The sequence below is a fragment of the Plecotus auritus genome (genome assembly GCF_963455305.1).
Source record: "Plecotus auritus genome assembly, chromosome: 4".
Classification (NCBI taxonomy): domain Eukaryota; kingdom Metazoa; phylum Chordata; class Mammalia; order Chiroptera; family Vespertilionidae; genus Plecotus; species Plecotus auritus.
Window position 1 is genome coordinate 139,342,597 of NC_137775.1, and position 13,310 is coordinate 139,355,906.

The following is a 13,310-nucleotide window of genomic DNA, read 5'->3' on the forward strand; positions in this document are numbered from 1 at the left end:
GTTTAGATTTTTTGCACTGCCTCCCTTTGTCACAGAGCCTATCCCCCTGAACTAGAATTTTCTCCTTATGTGCTTTCTAATCTGTCATACTGAATACTAATTTCCTTTTACTTCTTGTTACACTGCAAGTTTCTTGAGGGCAGGAACTGTATTTTATTTAGTAACTATCAACATTCTAACTATAGAAGTTATTCAATAAATGCTTAATGAACAAATGAATTGCAAGTTAAATGCTACATTGTTATTACTGCCACTGAATTATTCTAAAGTGATCCTGTCTCATTCCAAAGCTCTCTCTCTTTTTAATTTTTTTTAAAAAACTTTGTTCAGTTTACCTTAACTATCTAATAGAATAGGGTTTACAAATGTTCACCTAGCTTTAAATGTATTATTTTAAAAAAAAGAATATTCAATAAAAATGATTTCTCCCATAGCCAAACTACTTTTGTTGTGTCCTGGATTTTGAGATTCAAATTTGCTTCTGTACAACTCTTACTCTCTTCTTCTTGACTCCATCACTTCCTCTACCTCTTACCATCACTAGTGTGACCATAATTCTCCTATAAAAACTACAGTTTTTCTTAATGCTTTTTCAGGTTCAGTGACCTATAAATTCTATATCCCCTCAAAAGGTCCATATGCTAAAAATCCAATATATTATTATTGTATTTTATAAGGTCTAAAAATAGGCAAAATTAATCTCACATTAATTATGTCAGGGGAGACATCAATGGCAAGGAGCAAGAGGGAGGCCTGCAATGCTGGTAATATTCTACTGACTGATCTCAGGACTGGTGACATTCATGTGTTCCACCTTCATGAAAACTCACTGAATTGTAACATCAAAATGCATACTTCTTTATATGCTTGTTTGTTCTTCACATTCCTTGTGGTGGAAAAGGTTGGTAATACTGCCACAGGCGGCTATATTCAGGCGCTGATGACCAAGTCTCTAGAGCAGATGATGTTCTTCTCTTAGTGTCTGTTACAGGAGCAGAACCAGGAAAAATGGGCAGAGGAGGAGAGCAATGGAGGCTGAAGCGGGGAATTGGACAGGGACTTCGCCCTGCCAGAATCATTATTATGTACCAAGTACACAAAAATAATAATCTTTCAATAGTCTTTGGTGTGGACAACTTGCACTTTCCTGAGCTAATATAGTATCAATAAAATCATCACTAGAAAAATTAAATCTCCAATGCCTGTTGATGATGAAGATGATGAACAAAAACAAAAATCTGATCCCTAAAATTTTCCTAGGAAATCTTACCCTGCTTCTCTGGTATTTTTCCCCCATCTCTGTAGCCTGTGATTATCCTGATAATGGGGCCATGCTTTACCACCCTGGTTCTCACCAATATGGATTTTACCTACTTGGGAGAAGGCAGGAGGAGGATGTTCTGAGGCCTTTTTAATCACCAGAATATAAACATGAGGCTTCTCTCACTATCAGGTTAGAGCTGTAGAATTGAGGGCATTGGCCAACATATATATATATATATATATATATATATATATATATATATATATATCCATCCCACCTTACTACCCCACATTTCTAAAAACAGATATCTCAGGTTAGGAAAACAGTCAAGAGTAGGAGAATACAGTATAAAGACTGAGTCTTCCTAAAATTTCTTCCTCTTTAATACCATGTCCACAGCCAAAACTAAGATCTACCTGTCATTGGTGATGTCCATTCTGTTTTCCTGACTGGTCCCTCAACCTGCCTGTTTGATGTACAGACTGAACAAACACTCAAATCATAACATATCAGCTATCAGAGCAGAGGTAATCTACTCATCCAAAATATGAGGGTTATTAATCAAAGTCACTCAAAACTTTCTGGGAAGAGAGAACAGAGTAACTCTAATCAAATATCCACTTACTAACAAATATTTATTGAGCACCTAATATTCCCAGATAACTTTTCAGGCCTGAGGGAGTTCACATTCATTGAGCTTACATTCACTTTAGCAAGAAAAATTAATCATATTTCTGTTCTTCCTCAGGGTAGAACTAATAGACTCAGTGCAACTCTTTGTTACGTAGTAAGAAATAACACATAATTTTTATTTTCTTCTTTTTGTTTCTCCCAACTCACTAACATAGATTTAAATCATCATGTATTATTCTCACAATAAAAACAAAACATTTAGGACTTCGTAACGTAGAAAAAAAAAGCACTTGGTAAATAGAGAGAGGCCATTTTCAGATTGAAACTAACGGATGGCATTTATGAAAGAGGTACAAAGGGCTGGATACTTCAGTGGAGAATCAGACTTAGGGCTGCACTGATCTTTGCCTCAGCTCTATCTCCACAGACCCTGCTCCTCTGTGACTCTCTACACCAGCTCTCCTTCCATTCTAAATGCATAAACATCTCACTCTGTCTGCAACTGGAGATGATTTTCGAAACATTCTTGTTTTATTGCATAGTGATAAGTATTACATTGTAGATATGGACTAAATAAGTAAATCAATAAGAATCAGCGAAGCCATGGTTCATAAACCATGCTTGGCTTTTAAAACTCATGAATACTGTCTTCTTTTTTCATTGTGAAGCCTTTCTATTAAAAATACAATTAATAGGAATCATGTTTAGTCATCTGTATCCAATTAGTTTCACAAGTTAGCGTTTGGATTTAATAAGATGTAATGCAAAGATTTAATTCCCACATCATACAGTTAGCTTCATTCACTCAACTCCCTGTTAAGAGATTCAGCCCTTACTCAGGCCAGCCAAGTCCCCAAGTACCAGAGTAGGAATCATGGCAAATATGTTATTACAACTAGGAAATCAGCTAAAAGTATATTTTCTTATTGAACATCTTCACATATGGACAAATGGTTGTTAGATAAATCTTGGAAGGCTTCATAAGATTATTTATAAATGTGTTAAGAAATATTGGAAATGATTATTTTGAAATTTGGCACAAATAATGGTACTCACTCCCCAAATCTGGTCATCTGTTTTGCTTTTAAGTGTGAATTATAGTGTTGTGTCCAACCCAGTCCAATAAAAGTAATCAGCACAGAAATACATTTTTCACAAGCATTCTAGATGGTTCTTATGATCATGGAAGAGTTGGGAAGCACTAGATAGCATCCTTCCACTACTCTTGTTTATATGATTATGTTCATGAGCTACATCTACAATTAGAAAAACAGTATTCAGTACTAGATTGCCGGCCAGCAAGGAGGCTACAGGCAGAAACAAACATGACCCAATCCATCATCTCGGACTCATGTGCATTACGCTTTTCCCTGAATGAACTGGCCTAAGCACTTTTTATAACACACACTTGAGTTTTTTTGTTTTTGTTGGGTGGTTTTTTTTTTTTTTTTGTTTTTTTTTTGCACACTGTCTATGTCAGGTCTTACTGAACACAGTCACAGGAATCTATAAGTTAAAATAAAGAAGCACAAAATGTTATGAGTTTCAATCACTTTCTATGCTGTTATTGCTATATTCTTTGATTAAGAGCTCAGTCCCTAGACATTAGCATGCCCAATCTCAAAGGAAACAGGCCTCCTCCAATTTCAGAAACCTGAAGCTAAAAAATTTGATGCTATAAAGATGTATTTTACAACATTTCAAAATACATATATTTAATTCACACCTAGATTATGTTGCATCATAATATTTTCATTTTATTTTTTGCAGTAAGGGGGTGATTTTTCAACCTATAAACATTTCACTACATTTAATAACATATATGACAGAAGTGAAACTAAATTTCATAGCTAGTCTACTTATATCTCGACTATAAATTCTTATGTCTGCCAAGAGGTTGAACTATAAACATGTTGATTATGAGCTAGATTTAAATTTTGCTTTCATCAATGTATTTTTTTTTAAATAACTCACCATGCAAAGATCAGGAAAGCCAGACAACACACATAACAAATCATTACAAAATTATTCATCTCCCAAAATATGTGGGCATAACTCAGAAGTGACTATGAGTATACTATACTGAGCTTTACTCAACACTAATATAAAAATCTTCTACAATAGAACATGCATTTCATTTACAGATCACTTTTTATTCATGTAAACTGAATAACAACTCCAATTACTAGAAGTTTTATTTAGTCAATGTTCAAAGGCCTCGAAAATACCGATATTTGATAATGCTACTCAATGAGGCTTTAGAAGTAGAATGGGTGGGAGTTTGTTTGTTTTGTTTTAATAAGAATATGATTGGCCTAGTTCTACTAAGAGCTACCATTCAAAACAAAGAAATGACACAACAGGGTTAAGCAGCTCTCTCTCACTGAGATGGTTTCCTGTTAATTTTGACAGAAGAGTAACAGTCACCACTGACTAAGAGAGTAAACAAACTGAAGATCAGAATTAATGGTATCATAGACATTGGCTTAAAGAAAGCTTACCGTTCCCTCTCTCCGTCAGTGATATCATATAAGCGGTTGGCACCTCCATCAGCACAGGCTCTTAAAAGAGCTTTAAATAGAAAGGAAAAAAAAAAAGAGCATATCAACATAGGAAGCTTAGAGCAATAGCTTCCAAAGGTTGAATACTGAAAAACAGGCACTCATACACATACAGTCACACTTCCCTTCTCAGATAATTTCACACTCAGCTAGTGATGCTGCTGTTACCAAAACATTTGCACATGGCACATCCAGAAAGACAGAATCCCCTGCAGACAGTGTATTTCCTTTCTGCCTCTTTTTCAATTTCCTCTTATTGCTGATGTGATGTCCTCAATATCCCTTAAAGCTTGTTTTTCCTGCTGTATGGCAGAAGACAGACCTCACACTCACTAACAGGTAACGATTATAACTCTGTTCCCTTTTTAAATTAATGTTTACAGATACATTCCCTTCATAGCAGGTATTATGGGTTTCCAAATTCCATGTGATATAGGTTTCTTTTTAAAATGAATCATAACATCATAAGTTTATTTGAAAATATTGTCACTAATAATCTAGACAATGTGTGAAAACTGTGAAAATTGTGAAGGTGATGCAAAATTGACTGAAACTCGGGAAGAACTAAAATATTCAAGTAAGACTGGCTATCTCTCCAACTGGGGCTTTCATCTGTTGCCTTCCTAAGCCTGCTCCCTGCTGTCATTCTAGCATTTGATGTTGCTGAATTGGTATTAGATAACGATATTGGGATTAGTTATTAGATATTGCTCTAAGCTTCCTGCGGATATTCTTTGATATTTTCTCAGTTCATAAACGCCTAGATTTACTGTTACTTCTCTAATTTCTAATTTTCCTAGAAATGTTTGGCCTCTTGGCCTTAATTTCCTCTTTCATTTTTTTAATACCTTTACCTAATGGTTTAGGATCAAGCTTTATATTTTATCCTGGGTGATGAGAGTGAATGCAGAGATGTCTGAGGTTCTAATTCCTCACCCTGAACAGACCGACCACAGCCTTGCCTCCTGTTCCCAATAACTGTTAAACACAGGTCTCTAAGTCCCACAGCTCAGTAAAGACCCTGGGCATCAGCAGCTTCAGAAGAAACAAGTATTCTGAGCTACTTCTTCATTCTATGGCACTTACGAAATCCTCTTACCTTTTGGCAAATTGAGCTATACATTTAAAAGAACCTTTATAATATTCCAGGTGTTTATAACAGGTAGGCTAGTGTAAAGGATAGCTAATTGAGTACATTGGCAGAAATAAAAGTCCTAATATATTTTCCACTAACCCATTTGTAAACTATTTTCTTTGATCTGTATCAGAAACAAAACAGAGGCCAAGTGGCCAAAATATATTCCTTTTTTGCTTCAGCTTTCTCATTTGTAAGTGGGGATTATATAGATCAGGCGTCCTCAAACTAAGGCCCACGGGCCACATGCGGCCTGCCGAGGACATTTATCCCGCCCACCGGGTGCCGCTGCCTGTTCTGCTTAGCAGCCGACTTGTCCCGGGCCCGCAGTGCGCATAGGAATTTGTTCATAGTTTGTTTTTTAAACTATAGTCCGGCCCTCCAAGGTCTGAGGGACAGTGAACTGGCCCCCTGTTTAAAAAATTTGAGGACCCCTGAATAGATCATTAAGCAATTAATGATCTAATGAATATATACAATGCTCATCACAATACTGGAACACAGTAAGCATTCACTAAATAAGAGCCCTGACATATGGTTGTCAGAGGGGTGGGGGTTGAGAGGCTGAGTGAAGAAGGTAAAGGGATTAAGAAGTAGTTACAAAACAGTCACAGGGATGTAAAGTACAGCATAGGGAATACTACCGGTAGTATAGTCATTAATCTATATATATATAAGCCAAGCGATTGGAACGCCTGAATGACCTGAATGACTGGTTGCTTTGATGCACACTGGGGCCACGGATCACCCCCACCCCACCCCCAATCGGGGGCGGGGCCAGCCTGATCTCCTGCACCACGCCCTCCCCCACCCAGCCAGCCCAGCCCCAAGTGGGCCCTGATTAGGGCAAGCCGGCTGGACCCCACCCATACACAAATTCGTGCACCGGGCTTCTAGTATTGTAATAACTATGTATGGTTCCAGTTGGGTACTGAAAATATCGGGGGAACACTTTGTAAAGTATATGATTTTCTAACCACTATGCTGTACACCTGAAACTAATATAAAATAAGGCTGAATGTTAACTATAATTAAAAATAATCAAACAAAAAAGTTATTATACTCTTTGATGCTGTTCTAAATGCATGTAGATGAAATTTAGATGATCATTTTATAAATGGGGGAGGGTGAAAGGATATAAAGGGAGGTAAAAAAAAAAAAGAAAATAAATGAGTCCTCTTTCTCCACTTTTGTTAGAATTAAAATACAGTTTAAAGTCTCATGTTGATAGAAAAGTAAAGCCTGAGTTACTTCAAAGGTGAAAAACAAAAATACGAATTTTACAAAGATATCTGAGACAAACATCTCATATTTCCAAATACCAATAATGCACAGTACCTTATAAGGAAAGGCACCCAAATGCAAATTAAGCCACAAAAATTACTTGCAAAAGATTACAGAACATTCTGCACATTTAAAAATATCAAAACCTAAAAGTTCGAAGTCATCAAAATCTAAAGTGGAGTGATCATCTCACATAAAATATCTGGCTTTGAGTAACTGAATATGGAGATTGGAAAGACTGGTAAATAGAAACAGATGGTGAACTATTAATAATTACTCTCCACCTGTACAAAACAATTCTCTGTAAACAAATTAACAAGCACATGGGATCCTTTTATGTAAAATGGATTCAATGAAGTAATAGGAAAATCTAAGGAATAGTTTTTAGCAGCTAAGATGATCAAATAGAATAACTTTCACAGTATATTATTTTGCCAAGATCAGTTGACGTCAACATTATACCAATTATGTGCCAGGCCCTATCTACAATAGAAAGATGAATAACAAACAGATCTAGTACTCCAGGCTCACATTATAGTAGAAAAAAGAGAAGCAAATATATGCACAATGCCCTGTAGATTCTAAGGAGTGCTATAATAAAAGCAACAAAATGCAGTGGGAGAATAGGAAGAGAGGAATTTGTGCACAAATCTGTAAAACTGCTTATTAATAAATCTGGTTCAGCTAAGATCAGTATTATTTTTACAATCCAGAACCTTTTTCCAATGCCTGTTATTTATCATACCTAGATTTAAATTGATATTGTAGAATAATTTATGAAAAGAGAGATAACTAGATCACAGAAAGTAAAATTGTCCACATTTATTCCTGTTTTAAATGCAAAGGGAGCCAAAATGACCTTGATGAAACCTATACACTATTCTCTCTTGACCTAGATGTTGGGGTGCAATCCATCTAAAAGGAACAAGTTTCACACTGTCCCTAAAACTATTTTGTTTTCAATAAAGCTTAATAAAAATGATGTGTTCTACCACATTTAAAATTTTATTAACAAAAATGCTTTAATTATTTCAAAATATATTCCACATCATAAATAAAACTGCATTGAAAATGTAAAATCCTTCAAGCATGTTCTAAATAATGTTGGCATAAATTCATTGATAGCAATTTGAAAAATGAACAAAAAATATCACTGTTAATGAAAGTGACCAACTAAAAGAACCAGAAGTAGATGGCATTCTTTAATAAGATATTTTTGATAAATCATAATGAATCAGCCTCAAAAATATGTTCAATCATTTAAATTGTTCCAAGCTTTAATGAATAGAAGTTACCGCATGAGTTATTTTTTAATATAAAAAGTTCATTGGTTTATTCAGCAAAATTGTTGCAGATTTGTCAAATACTATAACTTCAATGGTTGAGCAATTCTTTACTATGCATCAAGCTGATAAACAACTGAAGACTAAAATGCATTCAAATATCTATAAACCTTTATATATTGGTACCACCAGTGAATATATTAAATACAACTTAAGCTCTCAATTTTTTTAGCCTGGCATAATGTAATTTAAAGTTACTGAAAATGAAGATTTTCATTTAAAATAGAGACTAATTGGTTATTTCATTAAGTTCCACTGAAGTAAGTTGGACAAATATAATTGGACTTCCTGAAAAATAGAGTATTAAATTAGTTCCAAATATTTAGAAGAAAAAGTAAAATTAAAGAAACATTTTTCAGTTTCAGTTAACTAAAAGAACACCAGATACAGAAGATTTCAATTCTAGTCTAAATCAAGTACCTGTTAGTACTAAGACTTTGAGCTTATTCCAAGAATGCTGATTCTAATGCAAAATAATTATATATATTTTACCAAATTCACAAAATTTTTCAGAGACTAGAGAGACAACATAGATAAAACTAGAAGGAAAGAGCATGGGCAAACAGATTCTATAACATCTTGTTGATGAGGCTACAAATTTGAGGGACAGTTGGGCAGATATATAAAAATTTAACTGTGCATGCCCTCTAATCCAGAAATTCTATGAAAAACTAGTAACAAACTTAAATGGCCACCAATTGAATGCTGGTAAAATATACCCTGGCCCTATTATGGAACAATAAAAAAATAAAACTCCTATATTGTGCTATCTCTTACAAGATACATTGTTATTAGCAATTTTAAATAAATCTTGGTCAAGTCTTCCTTGCAGTAGAGCAACTCAAATGGAGAGGAATATACCAGATTCAAGAAAACTAAGAATCACGCCAAGGTTACTTCATTAAGTAAATATATTAATCAATGATAAAAGAAAAAACACACACACAGAAGTTACTATCATCTGTATATAAAATAATAAAGGTATTTACATTTATACAATTTTAAGCACAAGAAATTGATTACAGTGGTACTTCTGCAGAAGAGGACTGGGTTAGAAGAAAGATTTAATTTCTGCATAACTAATTTTCTTCAAGGGAACCTTACCCTTGCACTCTCTGCCCAGAGTGACTGATTCAGAGGCAGAGATGTGCCAAAGATAATGAGGCCTAAAAACTTTCTAGGTTCCCTTCTCTACTGTCCAGCAACCTAACAGTGGAAGCCTGGTCCTGTGATCCATCATCTTGACCCAGAGAATGAGGGCCAAACAGTAAAGAGAAAGCTAGGAGATAAGAGCACTGGTTGAGTCTCACAGCCATGGGCACCAGCCTGGCACTAGCCTTATTCATTTCTACTGCAAGGACACAGTATTCCTCCCATCTGTGCCAGATCAAGCCCTTAAGAAGAAGGGCTTGTATTTTTGTAGATAGTTTGCCTATTATTTTAGACACTATCATCAGCAAAGCCTTGATTATGTTCCAAATCGGTTAGTTTCTGGACAGGTGAACAGACAGATGGACCTGCTTCCCCGTCAAGGCTTCATCTCATGTGGGAAAACTTTCATTGAAAGCACTGCATGGAAATATACACTCTCTGACAGAAAGAGCACAACAATTTCCTTTGGCTCACAGGAGCACCAAAACGCATAATTAACTGATACTTAGCTAACTTAGAACTTCAGATGAAAGGTTTTACTTATACTATATTTGTGTGCAATTATTAGGAAAACTCACATTATTTGCAATATGCACAAATAGTGAGGGGAATTCTCTCTCAAATTTTAGTCAAGTCAGGAGCACAGAATTATCCTTATTTCAAGTGAAAATAATACGTGGTACTTATATTGAGTACGTATGCTGTGTAAATTCTATTTTCCTTTCTCTCTGCAATCTTTTCTCTCCTCCTCTCCTAGATATGCGCCATGGAGATAAAGCATGTATGACATTTACTCATTCTTGATGCTATTTGTCAAGTCTACAATCAGGTTCCTCTTTGACACTAAGTGACACCAAATACCTCATTATTGAAAAAATCTTAATAGCCAAACATCAAATTGTCTATCATAAATTGGCACAGGGAATTTTTTTTCTAAAAAAGAGTAAAGTTTGTAGTGTGTATAAGCTGCAAATAGCTAAGATGCACAGAAAAATAGGGTCTTGTATGTGAAGCTAGCATATACATGTTTGTGAGTTGTGAGGAAGGAGTACATTTTTACTAAAGATTGACTACACTTTAGGGACAAGGTGGCAAATACACACACTCAGTTTATGGGGAACAAGAAAACGTATAACAGACCGTGTTGTTGTTGCCATAAACAGGGTTGCTCAACCTTGGCACCATTCACAATGTGGGCCTTTGGTGTACGGGGTTGTCCAGCACATTGTAGGATGTTTAGCAGCATCCTTGGCCTTATCCATTAGATGCCTAGAACACTCTTGAGTTGTAACAACCAAAAATATACAAAGATAATGCCAAGTGTCCCAAGAGCCAGTGCGCTAACTGGAGGGCTACTCACACCCAACACTCTGTCCAGATTTACAATACATAGCTGTAAGGCAAACTTGCTCACTGCTATTCTCTAAACTTCCAATTTAAAAGCAGGACTGTCACCCATAAACAACTACCTAACTACCAAAGGCAGGTGAATTAACAAATCAACTTATGTCCCAGCTAAACTGCCTTCATAGCTATCCCAGACACAAAGCTACCGCATTATTCTCAACTTTAGCTTTCTGAGTCAGCAGTAAGACTTCACATACAATCAGTGCATGCATTAGATAGCTTTAATATTCTGGTTAATCTTCTAGCACGACCCCACACCCTTTCCTATCATTTGAGACCCTATTACTATTATTGCCACTAGTTACAACAGCCAAAGACAGGTCCTCTGACTGTCTTCCAGGATCTGCTGGGTCGTTTCACATCATCTCGCACATCAGATGAGAAGCAACCATCACTCAGATATCACTTTAGACAGTGAGCATGAAAAGTGACAGCTTCTATTAGCTCAGTTCACTTCATAATGTACAACCCTGGTAAAGTGTAGGGACAAAACAATGAGATGTGGCAGATCTCTATGAATGGGCAAAAATGATGAAATGCCTAGAACCACCAACAGTTGGAATGGAAGAAAAGAGCAATGATGTGGGCTGGTCCACTTGGCAAAAGTAAAAGTTGGTTGTTGTTTTCTTTTAAATCACTTTGTTGATGCAAATATGTTACACGATAGAAGAATGTAGAGATTTGCCTCCTTTTCCTGTTCCTTTGGCACTAGAATTCCTTCCCCTCTGCTTTTATTTTATGGAACGGTAGTAACAGATCTCTGAAATTACATGCAAGGCCATTTCAAATGAGGGATTATTGTTGCATATATCAAAAGCGAAAATGTATCAAACCCAGATTTGTTACACAAAAAGTGGTATTTATCTTAATTTGCAGAGCTAGAAAAATACCTAATTTGATCATACGTGTAATTCTTCTAGAACCTCTGACATCTTCATAAAAATATTTTAACACACTTTAAGTATTTCTAGTAAATACATCTATTCTTTTGGTTAAACAATAATCACCAATTGTTCATATTAATGATAGCTTATCTTTAGCAATTCAGTCTTAATAAAAAATAACTAGAAACTGAAAATAATCGTATTTTACTGCTAACTATTGTAATAATATAACATTATAATCTTAGAACTTAACTATGCTATTTTTCTAACTGAGCAAAAACAAGCAAGCTAATTTATGTTGCTTAGAAAAAAAAGGGGGGGTTGCTTTCTAAAGGCTTTGAATTGAAAGAATGGGAGAAGAACTAGGGATAATATTTCTAGGAAAAAAAGATGGAAAGAAGAGGAATCACTGGGCTCTAGTTAAAAGCAAGAATTCAATTGGGCCTCCTTTGGGTTAAGAGCTACAACCATGTGGGACAAAGCACAAGGAAAGAGCAAAATGCTTCAAGGGGGTGAGTAAATGCCTCACTAACCTTCACATGTCCTAATTTTCAAGTTATATCAGGGCATTCTGAGAGACAAATTAATCTGAGTCTTTAAAACATAATTTATTAAGGCATGAAGAAGAGCTCATTTTTAAAACTAATTAACAGAAGGTCAGTTGCTCTGGAGTTTAGTCAGATAAGGGTATGGCTGCAAGAGACAAAGTTCAGTGGAGTTAAAGACAATCACGATGGAACAGAGTTTAGTGTGAATGGCAGTCACTATGGGTTTTAAGTTGAGTGTTCTAACTTTGGTGTATTTCAAGATATACCTGGGAGGTGAAAGTGCCTGGATTGGCTAAGACTAGATGGGGAGGATGGTGAAAATGAATCAGAGATGACTTCTAGGTTCCTGTATTGAGCAACACACACACACAGTTAGCATTTACAGCTGTTCTGTATTCCATATTCCCTGTCCTGCCTGTGAGTTCTAATGCTTGGCCACCCATAAGGTCTTGTTATTCTTGGCCTTCTTTCATCTTTCAAAATTTTACTATTCCATTCATATTATAACCATACAGACCCGTGTTCTTACGATGAGTGGTGTGAAGGTTTGCATGGCTTTCTCCCAGTTTTCTTTGCAGTCATTTACCTCAAGGTGTCCTGCCTAACGGAAATATTTCATACCAGTGCTAATTACCAAATGACTGACATTATCAAAGATTTTAATGAAAGTTTAACACATGCAATACCGTTTGTAGGACAGAAGCTACACTGTTAACAAGTGCTGTTCAGAGGAGTTTTATTGTTTGGGCTTGAGTTCAGGTTTCCTTGTTTGTTTTGGTTTTACCCAAACCAAAGGAAACATGAAACAGAAATATTAGGAAGGACCTGAGATACCTGAATATGTGAGGTCACTTCTGGAAAAGAAGCCTTGGTGTGAAAGCTCAGGAACAACTGCTGAGGCAGATTCTGGAAAAAAAACCTAAAACATCATTTTTTTCCTGTTTTCAAAAAAGTATACAAAGATTATAAGAAATGTTCTTTTCTGGAAATATAACATGGAGAACAAAAGTTATGGAGATTGTTAATAAGCACATGAAGAGATATTCAACATCATTAGTTATTAGAGAAACTCAAGTTAAAAGCACAATGAGATATCACT

At 35.7% G+C, this 13,310-nt stretch overlaps 1 protein-coding gene across 4 annotated transcripts in view; it reads right to left on the reverse strand.

Moving 5' to 3' along the window:
* TPK1 (thiamin pyrophosphokinase 1) overlaps positions 1–13,310 on the reverse strand; it is a 291,293-nt gene that overhangs the window by 192,427 nt on the left and 85,556 nt on the right. For 2 of the 4 annotated variants that reach the window (XR_013960389.1, XM_080664317.1), the window contains exon 4: positions 4,399–4,468. The exons of the other annotated variants lie outside the window; for them this stretch is intronic. Coding sequence is in view for 1 of the 2 variants with exons in the window: in XM_080664317.1 (XP_080520443.1) it covers positions 4,399–4,468 (70 nt within the window). In the remaining variant the exon portion in view is untranslated. The remainder of the gene's footprint in view (positions 1–4,398; positions 4,469–13,310) is intronic. 4 annotated transcript variants of the gene reach the window in all.